This window comes from Pelophylax lessonae (assembly GCF_965119305.1).
Source record: "Pelophylax lessonae genome assembly, chromosome: 13".
NCBI lineage: Eukaryota > Metazoa > Chordata > Amphibia > Anura > Ranidae > Pelophylax > Pelophylax lessonae.
In genome coordinates, this window is record NC_138780.1 from 178,576,672 (window position 1) to 178,601,672 (window position 25,001).

The 25,001-nt window shown below is 44.4% G+C and overlaps 2 protein-coding genes across 4 annotated transcripts in view; one reads left to right on the forward strand and one right to left on the reverse strand.

Annotated features, from left to right (window-relative positions):
• Positions 1-2,815, forward strand: part of NPC2 (NPC intracellular cholesterol transporter 2) — a 59,929-nt gene extending 57,114 nt beyond the window's left edge. For both annotated transcript variants that reach the window (XM_082242695.1, XM_082242694.1), the window contains one exon: positions 2,613-2,815. In XM_082242695.1, the coding sequence (XP_082098821.1) occupies positions 2,613-2,702 (90 nt within the window). In that variant the 3' untranslated portion in view covers positions 2,703-2,815. The remainder of the gene's footprint in view (positions 1-2,612) is intronic.
• A 245-nt stretch (positions 2,816-3,060) lies between these two features.
• The window catches only part of AREL1 (apoptosis resistant E3 ubiquitin protein ligase 1), a 28,828-nt gene continuing 6,887 nt past the window's right edge, over positions 3,061-25,001 (reverse strand). For both annotated transcript variants that reach the window (XM_082242656.1, XM_082242655.1), the window contains 12 exons: positions 24,873-24,950; positions 24,284-24,425; positions 23,240-23,361; positions 22,941-23,016; positions 22,744-22,853; positions 22,352-22,531; positions 19,777-19,902; positions 19,490-19,619; positions 19,240-19,298; positions 13,308-13,397; positions 13,020-13,195; positions 3,061-3,208 (listed from right to left, as the gene is read on the reverse strand). In XM_082242656.1, coding sequence (XP_082098782.1) covers positions 3,106-3,208; positions 13,020-13,195; positions 13,308-13,397; positions 19,240-19,298; positions 19,490-19,619; positions 19,777-19,902; positions 22,352-22,531; positions 22,744-22,853; positions 22,941-23,016; positions 23,240-23,361; positions 24,284-24,425; positions 24,873-24,950 — 1,392 coding nt within the window. In that variant the 3' untranslated portion in view covers positions 3,061-3,105. The remainder of the gene's footprint in view (positions 3,209-13,019; positions 13,196-13,307; positions 13,398-19,239; positions 19,299-19,489; positions 19,620-19,776; positions 19,903-22,351; positions 22,532-22,743; positions 22,854-22,940; positions 23,017-23,239; positions 23,362-24,283; positions 24,426-24,872; positions 24,951-25,001) is intronic.

The window sequence follows — 25,001 nt, forward strand, 5'->3', positions numbered from 1 at the left end:
CTCTACTATGCCTAGAAGGGGCGTTTTGTAGATAAAAACAAACCATGCAGATCTGACTAAAGTTGAATAATGCTCTTGCTATAGGTGTGGGTCTATTTACATATTTCATGAAGCCTGATTGGAATACTCCCATAATGTTGCAAAGTGAGGCCTACTTGGTCACCTCCACCATCACAGGAGTGAGCTCACAATTACTGCATTAAGAGAGACAGAGTATGCGAGGGGGTTTGAATCAAAGGAAACGCTCACTCCTGTGATAGCGGAGGTGAGCGTTAACGACTATCAACATCCTGGGAGTATTCCAGTCACGCTTTATAAAAGGTATTAAATGACCTACACCAAAGGCATTACCGATCTTTAGTCCGAGCTGGACAGCTTGTATTTATCTAAAACCACTCCTTATCTGCATAGGCAGTTTGTTTTGTAATGGTGAACTAACCTTTTAAGAAGCTGGAGCAATGAAGGTGATGGCTGAGTAACAAGCGGTGTCTAGAAGTAGTAAATAATAGCAGCAGTACTCCTATTTCTGACATGACAGGTTCCTTTTTATCAAGCTCCTTAAGTGGTGGCACCCCATAAAATGCATTCAGTACATGGGATGGTACACATCTCTGGTAACATGGAGTGGGGGGTCTGCTTGAGTCATAAAATAATTGGAAGGCGGTCCTGACAATAAGTACAGGGCACTGAATGGTCACTGTAGGTGGATTTCACATAATAAAGTTTACAGAACATCCCTCACATTTTTGAAAAATGTTATCTTTTCATGTGACAATACTGAAGAAATTACACGTTTTTTTATACAGGCTGTACACTCACTATTTTACATTGTAGCATTGTAAATTTGCTGTCCCTTCAAAATTACTCAACACAGCCATTAATGTCTAAACCGCTGGCAACAAAAGTGAGTACACCCCTAAGTGAAAACGTCCAAATTGGGCCCAATTAGCCATTTTCCCTCCCCCGGTGTCATGTGCCTCGTTAGTGTTACAAGGTCTCAGGTGTGAATGGGGAGCAGGTGTGTTAAATTTGGCGTTATCGCTCTCGCTCTCACTCTCTCTTACTGGTCACTGGAAGTTCAACATGGCACCTCATGGCAAAGAACTCTCTGAGGTTTTGAAAAAAAGAATTGTTGCTCCACATAAAGATGGCAAACCTTGGCACCCCAGATGTTTTGGAACTACGTTTCCCATCATGCTCAACCAACTACACTGCAGAGTGCATAAGCATCATGGGAAATGTAGTTCCAAAACATCTGAGGTGCCAAGATACTCCATCAATTTCCTAGGCTTTAAGAAGATTGCCAGGACCCTGGAACTGAGCTGTAGCACAAACCATACAACGGTTTAACAGGACAGGTTCCACTCAGCACAGGCCTTGCCATGGTTGACCAAAGTTGAGTGCACATGCTCAGCATCATATCCAGAGGTTGTCTTTGGGAAATAGACATACGAGTGCTGTCAGCATACTGCAGAGGTTGAAGGGTCAGCCTGTCAGTGATCAGACCATACACCGCACCTGCATCAGATTGGTTTGCATGGCTGTCGTTTCAGAAGGAAGCCTCTTGTAAAGAGAATGCACAAGAAAGCCCGCAAACCGTTTGCTGAAGACCAGCAGACTAAGGACATGGATTACTGGAACCATGTTCTGTGGTCTGATGACACCAAGATAAACTTTTTTGTTCAGATGGTGTCAAGCGTGTGTGGCGGCAACCAGGTGAGGAGTACAAAGACAAGTGTGTCTTGCCTACAGTCAAGCATGGTGGTGGGGGTGTCATGGTCTGGGGCTGCATGAGTGCTGCCGGCACTGGGGAGATACAGTTCATTGAGGGAACCATGAATGCCAACATGTACTGTGACATACTGAAGCAGAGCATGATTCCCTCACTTCAGAGACTGGGCTGCAGGGCAGTGTTCCAACATAACGACCCCAAACACACCTCCAAGATAACCACTGCCTTGGTAAAGGTGATGGAATGGCCAAGCATGTCTCCAGCCCTAAACCCTATTAAGCATTTGTGGGGCATCCCTAAACAGAAAGTGGAGGAGTGCAAGGTCCCTAAAATCCACCAGCTCTGTGATGTCGTCATGGAGGAGTGGAAGAGGACTCCGGTGGCAACCTGTGAAGCTCTGGTGAACTCCATGCCCAAGAGGGTTAAGGCAGTGCTGGAAAATAATGGCGGCCACACAAAATATTGACACTTTGGGCCCAATTTGGACATTTTCACTTAGGGGTGTACTCACTTTTGTTGCTAGCGGTTTAGACATTAATGGCTGTGTGTTGAGTTATTTTGAGGGGACAGCAAATTTACACTGTTATACAAGCTGTACACTCACTACTTTACATTGTAGCAAAGTGTCATTTCTTCAGTGTTGTCACATTAAAAAGGTAATAAAATATTTACAAAAATGTGAGGGGTGTACTCACTTTTGTGAGATACTGTATGTGTGTAATATATATATATATATATATATATATATAATATATTATATTATATAATATAATTCTCTCCACATTGGGTGTCCAGTAAAATCAGGGTTACCACCATTCTGTGGTCACATGATCTCTCCCCACGGTGCCCTGTGATTGAGCTGTTATTGTGTCCCCTGCAGGTCAAGCTGGTCGTTGAATGGGAGCTGCGTGATACTGACAACAAGAATCTGTTCTGCTGGAAAATCCCAGTCCAGATTGTGGATGGCTGAACTCAACCCAAGGCTTAAAAATTGGTGCAATTTGCTGTCTTTTAACCCTCTAATGTCTCTGTCTAGGACCTGCTTTCTTCTGACTGCTGTGCAGTTGTAACAAATCGCACATAAAATCCATGAATGTTTGTTTGCTAAATTTTTATTGAAAAAAAACTTTAAATCGATACTCTGCTGATTTAACACTTGTTTCAAGAGTTGTTACTGATGTTTTAAAGCCAATAAAGTATTATCTTAGCTGCTTGTCTCTTTAATCATCAGCGTTGTGTGGGTCATTTTAAACCCTCTGCCTGGCCAGGTGACAGGGAAGGGTTTTCACCAGGCCAGGCATTCTGTCCTCCCATAGGGAACATTGTGCTTCTTAGTCACTGAACTCCAGAAAACGAGTCCCCAATGTGTATGCTCAGACCATTCCGAATCCTTCACAGCCCTCGCTGATTGCAAGCTTCAGCATGTGGTGCATCTCCTCGTACGAGTCATAGGTGGGTAGACACAACTGGTTAAAGCTGCAGAAGAGAAGTATAACATCATATGAGATATACATAGAACACATCAACCCAACTTCCTTCTTTCATCTCAAGCCCACCTAGTCCCTGGCATCAGGAACACTTCGGGGCTGACAGCAAATGAGGACAGAATTCCAATTCACCCCCTGCCAGGACATAGGTGTCCGTGGATAACCCTTCCCCTGTGCTATGATTTAAAACCAGCAAAGTTTCACTATTAAAAATCTTGGTTTCATTTCCTCATTTCAATCTCTGTTCCCTATACTGGTAGACACATTTGTGTACATAGCTCAAATATAAACAGGGAGGGATAAGGTTATAAATATATTTTTTTCAGTTAGATAAGAGGTGCTGTGTGGTTAAAAAAAAAAAAAAAAAAAGTCACCAGGAAAGCAAAACAATTAGGCTTTGTTTAAGGCTCACACCTGAGCATTTTTCAGCTCTTAAAGGGGAAGTAAACCCTCCTTTGACACTTTTACCTATAGGTGATCCTATGATAAGGCTTACCTATAGGTACTGTAAATATCTCCTAAACATGTACCGTTTAGGAGATATTTACCTTACATGCAGCCAGTGACGTCACTGGTGCATGCGCTCTGAAGGAACGGCCGTTCCTTCAGAGTCCCGTGCCGTTGGCTCCCGTGCGCGGGAGTGACGTCACCACGGCTCCGGCCAATCAGATGGCCGGATACCACGATCCCGGAAGACGGGCGACTGGACATGTCGCCCATCATACAGTTAAGCAGGCGGGACGGCGGGGGCTCGTTCTAAGGTAAGTATTTCATAATGAGCTAGTATGCTACTAGCTCATTATGTGTTTCTCTTTCAGGTTACAAAAAAAAAAAAAAATATCTCCAAGGTGCCGGCATCACTAGTGTGGGCACCTGGCTATGACAGCTTGTGGCAATCTTCTGGGACCTTTGACGTGTCCCGGAAGATGGGAGGGAACTTCTGCTCGGGGCACCCGTCAAAACTAGGTTGCCCCCCCCCCCCCCCGGAAAACAAATGATGTGGCATGTCAGGAGTACTTAAAGCGTAAGTTCCACTTCTGGCTGGAACCCCCTTTTAAGATGAGTATCTGACTTTGAGGGGACTTCTATTAAAGTCTATGAGCACAAGTCAGATAGAAGTCACCTTGAAGGAGTACGGATTTTCTAGAGTTGGAGCGACTTCAGCAGGGCTAATTAAGACCGCTCTCATTGATTAACATGGGATTTCACATGTCACGTGACTTAGGGTATCCCAAGTCGTGACGGTGTGGACCAAGCCTAACTAAAAATACTTGGGAGTACATTGCAGAAGACTTCTTATTCATGACTACTTTGGTCATGCTGCCACCCTCAGGCGAATGGGCAAAAAAAAAAAAAGGCAAGCATTTCAGCCTCGCTAAACATCCGTTTTGTAGCAAGCAATGAGGTACAAAGCAAACGGAAGGGGCTATTCAGAATCAAGCTTCTATTCTGGCTTGTAAGTCTACTACCTGGTCTTCTAATGGGTAAGTTCACTTTTGTAAAATGTTCCAGCAGCTGCAGCCTCTCACCCAGTCGCTATGACAGTGGGCCAGGGATATTCTCCCCACACCCACTGTAACAATTTGAAAACTGAAGGACTCCATCCACATGGCAGTATCATTCATTCATAGTTTTCAGTGAAAGAATGCCTTCAAGTACGGTCAGGTGTTTCTCAATGAGCTGCAAGAGAGCGCTGGTAAGCGCTCTTGTAGTCCATTTATCTTGCCTGCCTGTACAAGGTTGGGGTGTGTAGACTGCAATGCTGAGAGTATGCAGGAGCCTGAGATTGCACCTGCAAACCAGTAGCTGCTCTGCAAGCTCCTTCGAAAAATAATAAAATGCACATTTTTGTTTGACCTGCAAAAAAAAAAAAAAAAAGCGCATTTTCTTTTTTTTAGCCAAGCTTTTCTTTTAACCTCTTATCACGACAGTACGCAAATATGTGGCCTCTTGGCAGGTGGGCATTGACGCCAAGAGGCTGCATATTTCCGTAACAAAAATGTAAACGTGTTACTGCCACTTTCTGATCATGTGACTGCAAATCACGGCAGTCACATGGTCAGAAACCCCTTAAAAGGCCGGAAGGCGCCAGCATTAAATGTTTACACCTCTGTGGGAGAAATGTCTGTATTGGGGTTTTATGCGATTCTGTCTTTAGTTTTTGGACATGTTTGCTGTGTTTCCCAGCCCTTATGTTCAATTCTTTCACACAGCCAAAGTAGTCATAAATATAAGGTTGATTTTCTAGGTAAACCAAAAATCCTAATTCCTTAATTGTACATCACAGGATGCTGATGACTTCATATTTAGGACTACCGGGGAGGTCTCAAAGCAGAATAGGGGAGACCACTACAAAGCCGCTTACAAGACCTTTACGCCAAAACTGGCATCTGCAGAAGTGGGACCGTCTACTATGAAACTTGTGAGGAGAAGAACAGTTAGCAGCTTTACAAACCTGAACAACAGAAGCTTGATGCTAAATAGCCCAGGAAGCATCGACTGCCCTGGATGCTACAAGTCTAAGAAAAGAGCTAGACTAGAAACAACTAGAAACAGTCGACCAAGAAGCAGCCCGAGTCTTATGACTCTCAGGCAGTACAAACACTGAGTCAGACTTGAAACGAAGCTGTAGACTTCAGATAAAACAGGGATATGGACTTTGGCAGGAGATTTTAACTTCTGTCTGGACCCACTCTTGGATTGTACCTGCCATGCACAGGAGGTCACCAACCGATGGTGAGGAAAAAACAATTCCACAGTCAACTAGTGGAGAGTCCAGCACCCTAGGGAGAGGGATTAATCCTTTTTTTAACCCCCGTTCACGGGACGTACTCAAGACTGGACTATATAATGATTAAGCAAAGGTTGCTAGAATCAATAGCGAATACTTCAATAGGAACTATGACCTTATCAGACCATGCTCCAGTAATGATGAAAATAAAATTTATAGGGCCTCAGAAAAATATAAAAAAACACTTGGAGACTTAATGAAGAACTGATACAAGACATTGAAATAGCTAAAAAAATAGGAAATATTGTTCCAGTTCTTTTCCTAGGCAATGAAACCCCTGACTTATCAGACGCTGGTATCATAAGGCATCTATTAGGGGAGTGTTGATCATGATAGGCTCCAGGAAGAAAAAAAGGAAAGAACCCTAAAGCCTCGTACACATGCATCGAAAATCGGCAGGGAATTTTCGCCCGAGACCGATCTGCCGATTTTCTGCTTGTTAGTATGGTGCTTCCGACAACTGACTCCGACTTTTCGGCCGAAAAAAATCTGGTGTGCAGGCTATAAAATGCAGTCAGTACAGATTTCGGGAAAAATCTAATGAGCAAGTCCGGGCATGCTCAGAGATGAAAGAACACAAAGAAAGCAAACCAACACATGACATCACTTCTGAAGTAGATTTTTGTTGGGCGAGAAAATTCGTGTGCAGTCTACGCACATTCCAACCAACAAAACACCACTCTGGACAAAAGACGGACGATTGGTCGGCCGATAATCGTTGCGTGTGTACTAGGCTTAAGGCTTCTTTCACACGGAGCGGACCGTATTGCGATCCGCTCCGGCACTTTTTTTTTTTCACGGACATGGATGACACTTGTGTCATCCGCTCCGTATGTCTGCATATCATCCCATCCGTTTGCGGATGATATACGGACATAATGCATGTCTATGGGGATTGCGGATGTCAGCGGATGACACCGCTGACATCCGATTTTGCATCCTTTCCGTTTTTTAAAAACGGAAGAAAAATAGGGTTCTGTTCCGTTCCAAAAAACGGAACTGATCGGAAAGGACGCAAAATCGGATGTCAGCGGATGGTCATCCACTGACATCCGCAATCCCATTGCCATGCATTATGTCCGTATATCACCCGCAAACGGATGGGGTGATATACGGACATACGGAACGCCCGTGTGAAAGGGGCCTAAACATAAAATAGATTGTTTACAGAAATACACGAGTTATAACAAAAACATAAAAAGAAAACCGAAGTTGAGATACACCAAATGCTAGTAGTAAAAAGAGACAAATTAAAAGAACTAATGGAAGAAGAGACGAGACGGGCATTCAATAGAGTGGCTAGAGAAAGATATAAATGGGGGAATAAACCAGTGAAACATTTAGCTAAAATAGTGAAGACTAAAAAGTCAGTTAATTACATAGAAAAAATAAAAAATGGTAGAGGAGAAATTGTATATTTAACAACAGGAATAACCAAAGCATTCCAAAGCTTCTACGGGACACTATACACAGCGAGGCAAGAGGGGTCACAAGAAAAAGAACAAAAAAGAAATCAAAAGATATAAAAATATATAAAAGGAAGCAAAATTACCTAGAATATCAATGGAAAAACCACAAGTGTTAGAGGCACCAATATCACAGGAGGAGATAGAGATGGCACTGAAAAACTCAGCGACTGGGAAAAGCCCTGGTCCTGGCGGTTTTACGATTCGATATTATAGGACATTCAAGGAAATATTAGTCCCAATGTAGGAGAAGGAAAGGACATGAAAGTAAAATCACTTCAGGCGTTCGTAACGGTAATACCAAAGAAAGGAAAAGATGCAACCTTGTGTTCGAGTTATAGGCCAATAGCGTTATTAAACTCTGACACAAAGCTATACGCAAAAGTATTGGCTACTAGATTAAAAGATCTGATGCCCGAATGGATACATACTGATCAGACTGGATTTGTTCTGGGTAGAGAGGGGAAAGATAATGGGATAAGAACGTTACTCCCATTACATTAATGCAGAGGCATCAGGAACACAGATCTACTACTGTGAATAGATGCTGAAAAAGCATTTGACAGGGTAGACTGGGGCTTTATGCTAGAAACAAGAGTAGACCTGGGAATTGGCCCTAGAATGATCCAATGGATAAAAGCTTTATAAAAAGGAACCCGACAGCAATGGTAAAAGTGAATGGAAATCTTTCACCTCCCTTTGGAATGAATAACGGACAAGACAGGGATGCCGATTCTCGCCCCTGTTGTTCGTCCTCTCACTGAAACCTTTGTTAGCCACCATACGGAATAGAAGGGTAGTAATGGTGGGTGAGGAGGAACATAATGTAGCAGCATATGCTGATGACATCCTATTTTACATCACAAACCCTAGAATAACACTTCCAAAAATAATAAAAAGAACTAAAAGAATATGGGGAACTCTCAAAATTTTAAGATTAACCCAATAAAATCTGAAATTCTGAACATCGGGCTCAGTAAGACAGAAGCGTTAGCTTTGCAGCAGAAGTTTCCATTTATATGGGCAAAGTCTGAATGAAAATACCTGGGAATAAAACAAATCGATCCGACAAAGAGCTTATACCACGCCAATTACATCCCCCTACTTATTGTGATAAAAGCAGATCTTAAAAAATATCAAGACGGCCACTCTCATGGTTGGGCCGAAAAAATGGGTCAAGATTAAAACCGTGTTAAATAGAACACAATTAGATAAGAATGTTTGGAGTCACATGAATACCAGAGTTGTATTTAAAGCGGAGTTCCACCCAAAAGTGGAACTTCCGTTTTAGGTAGGAATAACCCCCTGACATGCCACATTTGGCATGTAATTTTTTTTGAGCGGGTACCTAGTTTTGACAGGTACACGCTCCCACTTCCGCTCGGAGCGCCGCGGCGCCCTTAACTGAAGTTCTCCTCTCCCCCCTCCCTGCAATCTTCTGGGACATGTCAGAGGTCCCAGAAGATTGCCGGCCAATCAAGACGCGCAGCGCAACTCGCGCATGCGCAGTGCTCGTACCCGGATGTGAAGCCACAAACTGTCACAGCCGGGTGCCCACACCAGTGATGCCGGCGCCGCCGAGACCAGAGGGAAGAGGATCGAGGCTTCGGGCGGCCGCATCCCTGGACCGTGGGACAGGTGAGTGAAAAGGCTGGAACTCCGCTTTAAGACATGGGACACAATACATAGGCAAGTTAAATGGTTATATAATTTACCACTAATATCACTAGATGGCACAAATTATTTTACACACAGGAATGAGAAACAATTTGGTAATTGGATTAAAAACACGCAGTTAAAAAAAGACATTACACGAGGGGGAAAGATAAGGCCATATAACAAACTGAATAATAACGGAGAGAATCTGTCTTTGAATGAATGGAGATATTCCCAGTTAAAGCATTTTGTGGAGTCTCTGCCATGACCCATTAGAACTGAAAAAGATATGAATCTTGTGGAAAAACGATGTAATCCACAAATAAAAGTAAAACATTGTATATCCCAGATATATAAAATGCTAACTGAATTAGCAGGTCTGAGGAGGCCTCCATTCATAGTCATGGAACAAAGAGATAGGGATACGACTAAAAGAACATGAAGCAGACAGAATATTGAACGCTGTCCACAGTCTAGCAGTCAACGTAAACCCCATCGAAATGAACTATAAATGTCTCTAGAGATGGTATACAACACCGGTAAAAGCACAGAAATGCCAAACAGAGAAGTCTTCATGAGTGGCGGCTGATGCTCAAAAATTTTGGGGGGGGGGGGGGGGGGGGCGCGCAAAAAGAAAAATGTAATAGGTATTGCTTCGCGGCAAAAAACGCTGTAAAAAAATTGCGTGACTTTGAGGTCATGGCACAGGTCATGGTACAGGCATGGCACAGGTCAATGTACAGCACTGCATGCAAAAGATCTGGACGTGTTCTCCAGGCGGTAGGATTCATACCCATTTCTGCAATACAGGCTGATTAGCATGCAGCTTCACAAAAACCACACAGTGCGCCGCCACCCCCCTATCCCCCCCTCCCTCCCAAGCCGTGTTCCCTCATCCTGTCCAGAGTTCCGCAGGGCTTCTGTGCCCACTTCTATGCTTACACTCCCCTCTCCGTCATACCAGGTGAACAGCCAGAATGAAAGAAGAAAGTGGACACGGTACCTGTGCGCCAGGATCACATCCTGTCACTTCACCTCCTCGCTCGTACTGCGCTCTGCTATCTGCTACTGCTCCGGGCTGGCTTCCTTCTCTGGCGTGGCGGCGACTCCTCAGTCCTCCCGGCTCCCGCCTCCGTCCTCCCCAGAGTCCCCAGCCAATGGCATGGCTTTTGCCTTTCGGCCAATCAGGAAGCGCATATCGGACGCGCATCCTGATTGGCCAGGAGGAGGATCCATGTGACAATAGCGAATTTTTCGCTATTGTCACACAATGGGTGGGCTCGGGACGCACTGCTCCGCGCCCCGGCGCCACCATTTTTTTTAGCCTGCGAGAGCCTCTGGCTCTAATCACATGGCTAAAAAAAAAAAAAAAAAATGCCATTGTACTCCATGCGTCCGACGCCCCGCATGTGGATTAGAGGAGCCGGGCGCATGGATAGGGGGGGGGGGCGGCGCCCCTGCACCCTCAACACACAGTCTGCCACTGGTCTTCATTATGTTGGGGATGTATGAGGGGATGTAACTTTTGGTTAGATTGTCCAAAGATTCAAGAAGATTGGAAGAAGGTGCAACAACTCATTGGGGAGATTACAGACGAAAATATTATTGACAACCCATGGGTATGCTTATTTCACAAATCAGATAAATCAAAAAAACAATACAAAAGCACAATAGTACCAAACTTGATAAATGCAGCCAAGGGGGCAATCCCAAAAAAATGGTTAGATCCGGAAAGCCCCACAATTAGAGATTGGTTTAAAAGAATAGAATATACATAGAATATGGAATATCTAGGAAGTTGGGAGGAGGAGCTGACAGTGAGTTTCTCAAATAAATGGAGAAAATTGAAGGAATTTAAGAAGACTGGCAGATATGCGGGAATCTGGAAGGTATAGAGGAGAAAGAGGGACAAACACATATAGGCACAGAGGAAGAGAGGAGGATGCACAACAGTGGATTAGAAGAATAATGGAAGAGTGAAGGGGGAGGGGGAGGATTTGTTGGGGTATTTTTGTGATTGCATGCTTTTGAAGAAAGTCATTTTTGTATTATCAAGTTTTTTGAAAAACGTAATAAAAAAATTAAATATAAAAAAAAAAAGACCAGATAAAACAGCTTGAATGACATCCAAAGCATGAAACACTTTCTCTTAAGGATGCTTAGGTTTAGGTCCATTGGGATTGCAACACAAGTTCCTGATTTAGGTGACACAAGGAAACCATCTTAGGCAAGAAAGAGGACAGAGGGCTCAACACCCACCGTTATCCTGGTGAAGAACCAAGAATATCCCCTTGCAGGAAAGCACAGCCAACTCTGGGACCTTTCAAGCCAAAGTAATGGCAACTAAAAAGACAAACTTGCATGTAAGCAGCAACAGGGGGGGGGGGGATCTCTCTGAGAGGTTCAAAAGGAGAGGTTTGCAAAACAGACAAGACTAAGTTAAGGTCCAATGGTGAGAAAAGGGGACTAGACAATCCATGTGACTTCCCTCGCAAAAATCAGGAAAATGAAGCCCTCTGTATCTTGTGATGTACAATTAAATTATGATAGCCACACTCAAATAGGGAACGCTTTAGAAACCTTTACAGCTCATTAAATTAGAGTTCTACCTAAATGATGACACCCACCCCCCCCCCCCCCCCCAAAAAAAAAATTATTCTTCAACCCCTGACATGCACAAGGATAACCAATGTGTTAGGTCATAGGTTAATGGTCTCCAAACTGCAGCCTTTCCATATCCTTATCTGGCCCTTGGGACCCTATTCCTTCCACTGACACCAACGATGGGACACTATTCCTTCCATTGACACCAACAATGGGACACTATTCCTTCCATTGACACCAACAATGGGACACTATTCCTTCCATTGACACCAACAATGGGACACTATTCCTTCCATTGACACCAACAATGGGACACTATTCCTTCCATTGACACCAACAATGGGACACTATTCCTTCCATTGACACCAACAATGGGACACTATTCCTTCCATTGACACCAATAATGGGACACTACTCCTTCCACTGACACCAATAATGGGACACTATTCCTTCCACTGACACCAATAATGGGACACTATTCCCCCCCCCCCCCACTAACACCAATGGTGGGACACTATTCCTCCCACTAATAGGAGGCACTTTTCCACCCACTGACACCAATGATGGGACTTTATTCCTCCCACTGACACCAATGATAGGGCACTATTCCTTCCACTGACACCAATGATAAGGCACTATTCCTTCCACTGGTATAAATAATGGAACATTATTCCTCCCAATGACACCAATGATGGGGGACTAACATTTCCCATGGTACCAAAGATGGGACATGGTTTACTCCCACTGACCCTCTAAAGTCTGAAGCACAGTAAACTGGCCCTTTGTTTAGTATGTTTGGAGATCCCTGTCACAGGTGCTTAGTCTATGTATGGGTCCTATAGGCTGGCTCCACACCTTTGTCTTATATTGGGAAAGAGGGGGAATTGATTGGGACTTTAATTGAGGAAATGACAGGATAGGGTCATATTCCTCCATCCCTACTACAAGATAAATAAAAACAAAAAGGAAATTGGGACTTTATATGAAACGCATGGCTGCAATCAAGGAGAATATATCAATAAATAGATCAATGAGCTGACATGGTTATTATATAGATGTACATAAAATTATTTGCCTTGTAGTAAAATGCACGGTAACAGTAGTGCTGTGCAGAGAACACCAGTCCAATCACAGCAGTCTCCGCACCAGAGGAGCTTGTGCACTAATGCCCCACCAAAGTTACACACTATTATTATTTAACATTTGAAAAGCTCTGATATATTCTGTTGTGCTGTACAGTGAATACTGAGCCATTTAAGTGGTCAGATTGCACAGGAACTTACCAGGTGTGAGCAGTGGGTAGTGTGCCATGGGTGGGGGATCCAATGATCTGGAAACTAGGGCACAGGGCAGCGAACCCCCCAGTTGGGAGCTGGGAAGATCCTGTAGTGAACTGTAGTAGACGGGCCAGTTCCTCCTGTGTGAAACTGGAAACCACAGCCCAAAACCAGCTCATCACCTGCCCGGAGAAAGCATACCAGATCAATCAAACTGATGACAGCACAGCTCAGCTGACAGTAGGCACAGATGCTGAACAAAGCACACAAGGATATATTACACACAGTGCTTACCTTTTCTCTGAAGTGCCAAGATCCTCCAATGACCACAGCATGGGCCTGGAAGTCCTGCACAGCGATGTGCCCGGTGCCACACATGAGGAGCTGAGGAAAGAAAGGAGAGGGTTTCCCATACTCAGAACACGCAACAATTAATATGCAATGGGGGGTGGCAACTGGCAAGGTTTGATTTATTAAAAGCAAATAGACTAAAAGGAAACTGCATTTTTGCTTGCACGTGATTGGATGATGGAAGTCAGCAGAGCTTCTGCTCATTTACTAAGCTTTGAAGCAACTGCACTTTGCAAAGTGCACAGTCTATTTGCCTTTAGTAAATCAACCCCACAATCCCTATATAAAAGGGAGAGTGGAGGTATACAACAATTTCAATTGTTTTTTGTCCATTGAGTAAGACAGGGATTCAGATACAGTCAGGTTGCTAGAGTGGTGGAGGGGGGGGGGGGGGGGTTGGGGGGGGGTGGGGGGGGGGGGGGGGGGGGGGGGGGGGGGGGGGCTGGTAGGGATTCTATCGGGTACCCTTCCGCTACCTAGCATGTCTCAGTTTTTAGTGTGCCAGGAGGTTGGACACCTTTTCTTTAACTCTGCTACATTTATCTCAGTAGCCTTACATTGTGGCTTCAATTGTAAGAAGAGTAGAGGAATGGTCGGGACAAGGATGACACGTTTCACACGACTAAGTGCGCTTTATCAAACCATAAAGCACGCTTAGTCGTGTGAAACGCGTCATCCTTTTGTCTCCTGCATGATGCCTGTTACATCCTGTGCCTTTTTTTTACTTTATTAATAAATTCTGATTGCATCCTATGGGAAGTTCGACCATTCCTCTACTCGTCTTACAATTGGAATCTGCAGCAGTGGCAGGGTGTGCATCCCAGCAGGATTTTGTTCATTTCAGCCCATGAGAATCACCTGGAGCAACGGTTTTTGTCTTACATTGTGAATTCAGCCAGTCTCCACATAGCAGCTATCTAGAGTGACATTTCTTCATTATTAGGTTTGTCATGTCGTTTCTGAACCCTGCTCAACGGGGTGTGTGGGGCCCTCCTAAAATGAGACTTTTGGGCACTGGGCTCTGCGTTGTGATGCTTTCTAGACCTGTCCACACCTGGAAGGTGCTCCAGGGCTAAACATGGTGCAACCATGTCTCTGAGGACGCACTCCATAAATAAGGATGTTCAGGGTAAAGCACTTGGAGCTACTTTGCTTGCACCACACCACAAAAAATAAAAAAAATACAAAAAATGAGAAGAAGAGAAAAATGTGAAGGAGTCCCAAGAAAAGGAAACCTTCTATATAGTGGTGCAAGAAATCAAAATTCTGGACTGACACCGAAAATTCAGGATGCACTTGACCAAAAATCGAAACCGCAATGGACACACACACACACACACACACACACACACACACACACACACACACACACACATATATATATATATATATATATATATATATATATATATATATATATATATATATATATATATATATACACACACACACACACACACACACATCTTCTTGTGTTGTGTGTTAAATTTGGTGTTATCCCTCTCACTCTCTCATACTGGTCACTGGAAGTTCAACATGGCACCTCATGGCAAAGAACTCTCTGAGGGTTTAAAAAAAAAAAAAAAAGAATGGTTGCTCTACATAAAGATGGCCTACTAGGCTATAAAAAGCCAAGACCCTGAAACTGAGCTGAGGCATGACAGCCAAGACCATACAGCGGTTTAACAGGACAGGTTCCACTCAGAACAGGCTTCGCCACGGTCGACCAAAGAAATTGGGGCTTTATGAGTGTTGCTGGTACTGGGGAGCTACAGTTCATTGAGGGAACCATGAATGCCAACATGTACTGTGACATACTGAAGCAGAGCATGAACCCCTCCCTTCGGAGACTGGGCCGCAGGGCAGTATTCCAATATGATAAGGACCCCAAACACATCTCCAAGATGACCACTGCCTTGCTAAAGAAGCTGAGGGTAAAGGTGATGGACTGACCAAGCATGCCTCCAGATCTAAACCCTATTGAGCATCTGTTGGGCATTCTCAAACGGAGGGTGGAGGAGTGCAAGGTCTCTAACATCCAGCAGCTCCATGATGTTGTCATGGAGGAGTGGAAGAGGACTCCGGTGGCAACCTGTGAAGCTCTGGTGAACTCCATGCCCAAGAGAAATAATGGTGGCCAGTCAAAATATTGACACTTTGGGCCAAATTTGGACATTTTGACTTCGGGGGTGTACTCACTTTTGTTGCCAGTGGTTTAGACATTAATGGCTGTGTGTTGAGTTATTTTGAGGGGACAGCAAATTTACACTGTTATACAAGCTGTACACTCACTACTTTACATTGTAGCAAAGTGTCATTTCTTCAGTGTTGTCACATGAAAAAATATTAAAATATTTACAAAAATGTGAGGGTGTTTTGAAGCGCTTTTGCATTAAAAAAAGCTCAAGAAAAATACATTCTTTTAAAATTCTATGTATATCTTCAAACAGTTCTGTTGCGCTTCTGTTGCGGTGTAACGCACCTCCCCATTGAAAATGTGGCAAAAATGCATCAAAAACGCACCGGTGTTGTGTTTTCCTGCAGTTTTTGAGTCACATGGCCTTTGAAAATTGTGGTAAAAAAAAAAAAAAAAAAAAAAAAAAAAAAAAAAAAAAAAAATCGCAGCAAAATCGTTTTTCAATGGCTATTATTAGCACCTTTTTTTTTTTCTATTGGCAAAATGCTGATAACCCTATTTTTGGCCGATATATCAGTGCGTCCCTACTTCTATATCTTGGACAAAAGATTTGTCTGACACTGCAGCCTATATGAAACCTCAATAAACCATCGTAGCTAACAAAACTGTCCAGACTTTTCCAGTACCACAAAAACAGGTTAATAAAAGAATACTGGATTCTATTTGCACAAATGTTTAAAAAGCAGTCGTGTGATTTGTTTAAAAGAAAGGAAAGAAGAACAATTACATATAGTAACCTCTTGCAGATAAATCTGTAGTTATCTCATGCAACCATTACATTAACACAACATTTTCCCCATTATCTCTGTAAAGGTTATGGTGATCGTTCTTCAACACGTTTCAAGGGGTCTACAGCCTGCTTCATCAGGAAGACATACATTAACAACTATAGAGATAACGGATAATGAATGAGGATGATGAAGGATGGATGATGAAGGATGGATGATGAAGGATGGATGATGAAGGATGGATGATGATGACGACGACGACGACGACGACGCGGGCTGTTGACCTATGAAAGGAGTTGAAGAACTATCAAGCAACCCATCACCCTATCCTTCACAAGGTTGATGGGGAAAACATGTAATGTAATGGTTGCATGAGATAACAGATGTATCTGTAATAGGTTACTATTTGTATTTGTTCTATATTTTTTTTAACAAACTACACAACTGCTTTGTAAAAATGAAATTTGATATTTTATCATTAACATTTTGTGGTACCGATAAAAGTATTGACAATTTTGTTAGCTAGGATGGTTACCTGCTTACACCACTGGGCACCCTCAAAATTTCCTGCCACCGCTGGTTCTACCATACTAAGGAATAACGCTGAGGGACCAAACTCTGAAATCTTTCCTTGGAAGAAGTAGCTCTGCACTCCACTTCCTGCCAATCAGCCTAGAGGAAGCACCACGTGGATCTCACGTCTATTTCCAATGCCTGCCTACAGTGACCTAGTCACCTCTGGCCACCTAACCCTCATCAGCACCAGCTGATTTTGTAGCATAGCGGCATTACCAATAAATGGACGCAACAGGTTGTCACACCATTTCAGAGGAGACTATCCAAGTCCTATGGGTGTATCCTCGTAAGGAACCAGCGCCTGTAATCCGGACTATTTGGCTGTGTGTGCTCCGCTCTTTGGACACCCAGCATGAAGAGGCTTTAAACATGCTTCAGCACTCTATCTCTGAAGAGACTGGAAGCACCCTAAAGGGTCCTGGCCTCCACCTGAGAGCGTGTCTGAACTTTTCCCCTTTGAGAAGGAATATGTTAAACTGTGGTCTGTTCCCACTGTGGATACACTAGTGACCCACCTTAACAGGAACACCACTAGAATATTTAAGGGTGTGCTTACCTCTCAGAATTTCATAGATAGGCCGTTAAAAGTCCCTCCTTATATTCCAGTTTGAATTAACTGGTGTTGCCCTTCGTCCCATGTTGGCAGTAACATTTTTCTGTCAAACTGTGCCACAAGGGATGGATAGGCTCTGTTTTATGCAGCAGATAGAGCAAATGTCTGGAGCCTTGTGCTTTAGTTGTATCAGCTTGCTACAAGCATATAAACATTTTACATGGGTCTTATATCTGTAAAATGTGCACACCACTCTGCATGTGTGGAATGCTGATGCCGCATCCAAGGAGTATCTGACCCGCTTAGCCTTTGAGTAATGTCATGTCTTTGGCCCTGCTCTTGACACTAATTAGGCATCCAGAGTAAGCTCCTGCATTAATGTAGAAGGTCTGGGGAAGGATCAGAAGAATCCCACACTTCTCTATCTACTTCTATAGTAGGCACCAGTTGGCCTTTAAAGCCTGTATAGTTCATATTCCTATCGCACACCTTCCTGGTTTGTAGGCTCGTGTGTACTGGGTGCTGAAGCGATCACCAGTTGGCAACTGGATTGGTTAAAAGTAGATACATATTTCGCCAGCACACCAAGGATCTTGCAAAAGCAGTCCAAAAACTTTATTCCAAATAAGATCACATCAGAAAATTATAGTGCAACGTTTCGGAGCTGCACAGGACCCCTTCGTCAGGCATGCGAGCCTGACTCCCACTCAGACAGTAGGGCTCAGAGCTAAAGGCCAGGTAACCCCTTTTAAAAAGCCTTCTGGATGAAGGTGCAGTCCCATTTCTACAACTGGGGTGCTGATTGTGCATCCTGGATGGTATTTGGGAAGTGTGCCTCTCCTGTATTTGGATGCAAAAGGACAACCCACAGGCTAACCCCTCTTGTCTGAGGCCATCTTTAGTTGCTCTTCACCTATTAATGGGGGGGGGGGGGGGGGGGCACACAAAGTGATCTCTAGATGAGGGTGGATACAAAACAAATGCTATACAAGAATAGCACACAAAGATCTCTATATGGAGGGTGACTTACACAGACATCTACTTTAGAAAATTCAACCCAAGGGGAGTTTGTAAAACATCTTAATGGTTAGATACATCCACAACGATCGTATGACCCTCTGAAACTCACCTCTACCATCACTGCATAGCCCCCTGACACTCTCCTTCACCACAACAGCCCCTTGACACTCTCCTTCACCACAACAGCATGACCCCCTCCTGACACTCACCTCCATAATGAATGTATGACCTCCTGACACTTAACCCCCCCCCCCCCCCCCCATGACTGCGTGACCCCCTGACACTCACCTCCACCATGGCTGCGTGACCCCCTGACACTCACCTCCACCATGGCTGCGTGACCCCCTGACACTCACCTCCACCATGACTGTGTGACCCCCTGACACTCACCCCCCCTCCATGCCTGCGTGACTCCCTGACGCTCACCCCCACCATGACTGCGTGACCCCTGACACTCACCCCCCACCATGACTGCGTGACCCCCTGACACTCACCCCCCATCATGACTGCGTGACCCCTGACACTCACCCCCCACCATAACTGCGTGACCCCCTGACACTCACCCCCACCATGGCTGGGTGACCCCCTGACACTCACCCCCACCATGGCTGGGTGACCCCCTGACACTCACCCCCACCATGGCTGGGTGACCCCCTGACACTCACCCCCACCATGACTGGGTGACCCCCTGACACTCACCCCCACCATGACTGGGTGACCCCCTGACACTTACCCCCACCATGACTGCGTGACCCCCTGACACTTACCCCCACCATGACTGCATGACCCCCTGACACTCACCTCCAACTCATTCTCATCAAAGATGCCAAGAAGGTTGTCTGGGATGAGTTCATTCAGCCCTGTGAAAAGAAAGAACAGCTCAGAACATGTCGTCTCCAACTTACACACAGAGATGGCCTTCTAACAAGATGGCTCCACCCAACAGATACCCCCCAAGGCTGAGTTTAGAACATGATAGCTCTACCCTAAACAGACTTAGCGGCTGCCTCAGAACAAGACATTTCCACCCACACGTTTCCGATTTCCTTACCTTTTAGGAAATGTTCCACCTCCTCCCGCACCTGGTTGCATAATCGGTGCTGGGCCAAAAGATTTAGATAATAGATCTTGTTCTCATTGGTGACAGGAATTTGAGCTCCGCCCGGAATCAGCTCCACCACCTACAAGAAACATAAAAAAAAAAAAAAAAAAAGGGGATCCGGACAAGAATACATTAATCCAGCATAGTAATTTCCTACCAGGCCAGGCCCCCATTACATGATTACTACTAGAAAACAGGCTGAACAACAGATACAAGCTACATGAACAGACACTGACCTTTTCCAGCTGACCCCCGCGGCCATATTTCTCTTCTGCAAAAACCAGATCTGTATCTGTGACATCATGAGTGAGGAGATAGAGAACCTTGGACTGGAAGAAATCCGGGTCATCGGTCTCAAAATACTAAAATACAGAAACAAGGAAGATCGCTTATTATCATAAAGTGTGTAGCATGCCAGTATAACACCCATACTGCCTCTCATCCACAAGCTGTACTGTCACTGGCATACTATAACAGTCCAAGATGGCACCCAGACCAGGAACATTCAGACCGAGCCCAAATAACCTGAAATGGCCATAAACTATGTTCTAGGATGGCAGAACATAAACCATGAGAGAACTAGGTGTACTAAAAATTACACACAAAGCTTCTTATAAAAAAGGTTCCTGGAATTGATATTGGTTCACATGGAATGGGCTGTTAAATCTGAACTCAAAGATCCTGGACAGAATTGGCCCTTATCTACCTTTCCTCATTCACAATACAAATGCCTTTAAAAAGTTGAAAAAAAAATACTAACTGAGAAATTATTTTTTTTTCACATGACATCTCCTTCATTCAGATTTACTTTGCCAAGGCACCAGGAGGAAGATCTAGGGAGGCAGAACACATCACATCCGATGTGCTTTCTGAAAGGGGATGCGATGAGAATTGGAACTACATTTCCTATGGTACCATGGGAATTCACTGCTGTGGTGGGCAGATGTGCAGTCAGTGATTAGGGCTGTTCCTTCCCTGTGGGCAGGTCACAACTAGGTGCAGTGCAGATCATACATGCCCACAGAAGGAAGGGTGCTTATAGTACATTGCCAATTTTTCTGCAAACAATGCATGGGAGGGCAGGCGACTGGGAGCCATTCCTTTGTAAGAAAACAGCAGCGCTCGGTCAACAACCGAGAAAAATCAGGAATAAGGGGCACGTTGGGGGTCAGCTGATAAACTTTAAAAATAAATGGGCAGCATTTTTTTTTAACCCCTTCTGGCCTTTATCCATGGGCCCGCATGTATGCATACCTCTCTTTATACTAGGAGCACGCCGCACAGCTCGCTTCCAGGCCAGACCAGGCGCTCACAAGGAGCCCTGGGTCTCGTACTAATATGGGTCACCTGATCGTTTTGATAGACTCTGATTGGCTATCACAGTGATCAGTCACTGTGGAGCCCGCCCATGGGTTTACTTCCTCCTCTGAATGAAAAGAAAGATAGCAAGGGAGGAAGATGTAAACAAACAAAAGTGTGCAATTAAAAAACAAAAAAAACAAAAGAATAATAAAAAAAACAAAAAAAAAAAGCTAGTGCCAGAGTTAAAGAGGAAGTAAACCCTCCTCTGACACTTTTACCTATAGGTAAGCCTATGATAAGGCTTACCTATAGGTACTGTAAATATCTCCTAAACATGTACCGTTTAGGAGATATTTACCTTACGTCACTGGCTGCATGTGCTCTGAAGGAACGGCCGCTGGTGCCGTTTCTTCAGAGACCCGCGCCGTGACTGTTGGCGGGAGAGGACGTCACCGCGGCTCCGGTCAATCAGATGGCTGGATGCCGCGATCCCGGAAGACGGGCAACTGGACATGTTGCCCATCATACAGGTAAGCGGGCGGCACGGTGGGGACTCGTTCTTAGGTAAGCATTTCATAATGAGCTAGTATGCGATGCATACTAGCTCATTATGTGTTTCTCTTACAGGTTGCAAAAAAAAAGTTGTATGGGTTTACAACCTCTTTAATGTTAAGGTCAAAGGGCAGGCTCATATCTTGGGTAGGGATTTTTTTTTTTTTTTTTAAAAAAGGCATTTTTTAAAATTAGTATCAGTGTGTTTAAGGTATACTTAATTAAAAAAAAAAAAAAAAAAAAAAAAAAAAAATGCGCACCATTGTTTCTGGGGCTTACTACGGGTACAGACAACTGACATACACATACACTGTATTGTCAAAAGTATTGGGATGCCTGACTTTACATGAACTTTAATGGCATCTCAGTATTAGTCTGTATGGTTCAATATTGAGTTTTCCCACCCTTTGCATCTATAACAATTTCAACTCTTCTGGGAAGGCTGGCTACAGGGTTTAAGGTGTGTCTATGGGAATGTTTGACCATTCTTCCAGAAGCGCCTTTTTTGAGAATATGAGATATCATTATCATTTTAAAAGGCCAATTTGTCCTGAAAAAACAAGGCATAATCCACCTGGATACACAAAGTACTTGCGATATGTACAGCTTGCCAATGTTGTAGTGGTTTTCCCTTAGTCACTAAGGGGTTAACAAGGTAAAGAATGACATTGTGAATGGCATATTCCTCCTTGCTGCAATTCAGCTTTATAAGTTGGGAGCCTCGTCCCCTCACACATCCAGCCTCATCTTCTCAAACATCTAGGACCTCTCTTCCTTCCCAGCAATGGCCATCCTGAACCCTCCGTGGCCAGTCACAATACTGAAACCATATTTAAAAATGTGTGGTAAATATAATGGATGCAATGAATCTATCCAACCTGTGCAGTAATGATTTTAGTAAATTTATATGGTTATTCCGCCCACTACATAACATGATCCCTTGGATGCTTGTTGTACCTTATAGTGCATTCGAAGTCCGATGATCTGAGCCAGAAAAGAGCGGGTGAATCGGGCCCTCACCAGCTGTTCATATCCTCCTCCCTGACATGATTCAAACAGGCACTTCCCGACCACCCGGCCAGCAAACTCATACAGCTTCATGCGGAGCACAGGAGGCCTGCAGGGGTTGGGGTGAACCTAAAACACATAATATACAGAAAATACGGGGAAAACATATTTAAGGGGGGAGGAAACAACATGATTATCTTCCCATAGACCCCAACTACTCATTTACATTAGCCACACCGTCACACTGGCAGAAGGGGTGCACGGGGTGACATGAAGCCAAAAGGACCAACCAGGCCATTTGAGGGGTGTGCAAGGGCATAAATGTGGCTGGGAGGACTTACCAGGCCCTGGGTATTTTCACTGAAGCGAGTGAAGAGTTTATTGTTTGTATCAAATAAAGCTTTACAGATCAGTTCAAACCACTCTCTGCGTGGTCCACCCCAGTCCAGAGCTGCAGACAAAACAATATTAATAAGATATAGATAAAAGCATGCCATTGCATATTAGAGTTTAATCATCTGCTCCATCCACAACCTACCTTCTTCATCCTGGAAAATCACTTCAAAGTTTTTGCTCCAGTCAGATACAGAGAAGTTTCTTGTTGTTCGAAGAGACTATGAAGAAAAGAGAGAAAGGGATTATCCAGAAAACAGCTTCATCTCCACAGCAACAGACAGAAGGGTGTGAGGATTGTACCCCACAGCAACAGACAGAAGGGTGTGAGGATTGTACCCCACAGCAACAGACAGAAGGGTGGGAGGATTGTACCCCACAGCAACAGACAGAAGGGTGGGAGGACAGCAACCCAGAAGACAATGATAGTGTACAGCTACTCACACTCTCCAGCAACGAGTGTCTGTTCACTCTTAGGATTATCTTGCTGCGGTTCTTCTTGCAGTGGATATTTTTGAGCTCTTTCTGGAAGAAGGCAACCTTATCCTGGAATGTCTCAGATCCACCTGGAATAGGTGACACAAGATGACTCCATCAGAATCAAAATCTATTTATCCATTCTCCTAGCCCAAGGGGGGTCTCCAAACATTCTAAACAAAGGACCAGTTTATTATCTTTTAGACTTTAGGGGCCAGACTGTGGTCAGTAGGAGTAGAAAATGTCCTGGGGTCAGTAACATGCCCCATCGTTGGTGACAGTGGGAGGAACAGCGCCCCATCGTTAATGTCAGTGGAAGGAATAGTGCCCCATAGTTGGTGACAGTGGGAGGAATAGTACCCCATAGTTGGTGACAGTGGGAGGAATAGTACCCCATAGTTGGTGACAGTGGGAGGAATATTGTCCCATTGTTAATGTCAGTGGAAGGAATAGTGCCCCATAGTTGGTGACAGTGGGAGGAATATTACCCCATAGTTGGTGACAGTGGGAGGAATAGTACCCCATAGTTGGTGACAGTGGGAGGAATATTGTCCCATTGTTAATGTCAGTGGAAGGAATAGTGCCCCATAGTTGGTGACAGTGGTAGGAATAATGTCCCATTGTTAATGTCAGTGGAAGGAATAGTGCCCCATAGTTGGTGACAGTGGGACGAATAGTACCCCATAGTTGGTGACAGTGGTAGGAATAATGTCCTATTGTTAATGTCAGTGGGAGGAACAGTGCCCCAAGTACTATGGGGTTTAGTGTATGAAAATGAACCTTCAATGGGCTATAATAGTGGTCTCAAAACAGTGGCCCAGGACGCAGTTTGGAGACCACTATCATAGCCAGTTAAAGGTTCATTCTCGTATACGAAACCCCATACCTCACAAGGCATGGTATATCCCTCTAAACCTCACCCATTCTATGGTACACCCTCCACACCCCCTGGAAAGATCCCACTCCATCACCCTGCAGTAATCTGCATGGGATTTATGGGTTTAAACTAACCGATATTCAGGTGAAGGAAACGTGTGAAGGTGGCAGCCATGATATTGCGGTCTTTGCAGCTGACTTCTATTGGCGGCTGCAGGCCATCGTCCACTTGTAGAGAAAGCAGACCATGCAGAGGGTCCGGGGGGAGGTATAGAAACTGCACACAAAAATACAGCCACAAGGAATTAATCAGAGACTTAATTGCCTAGCAAGGGGACAGGAGAGACTAATGCAGTGATGGCGAACCTTGGCACCCCAGATGTTTTGAAACTACATTTCCCATGATGCTCAACTACACTGCAGAGTGCATGAGCATCATGGGAAATGTAGTTCCAAAACATCTGGGGTGCCAAGGTTCACCATCACTGGACTAATGTAAGTAGGTTGTGAAGAGCAGAACAGTATAAAGAAAAGCAGCATTAGGCTGGGAACTAGGTGTAAAGGTCCATAAGAGGAAGGTGCGATATATATTGGGGGTAATAGAAGACAGAGAAGGGCTATACAATAATGTGTGATACATAGAAGTGAGAGACACAGGACAGACAAGGTGCTATATAAGGGGGTGTAATATATGAAGGTGAAGGACACAGGAAGTCTATCTCACCTTGGTCCCAGGACATACTCGGAAAGTGAAGAGCCTCCATGGAATAATACGCAGGTAAAATTCTTTTACCGACAGTTGCTGCAGTAGAACATACAGATATTAAGGTCATTGGCAGGATGGGAGAGGCTC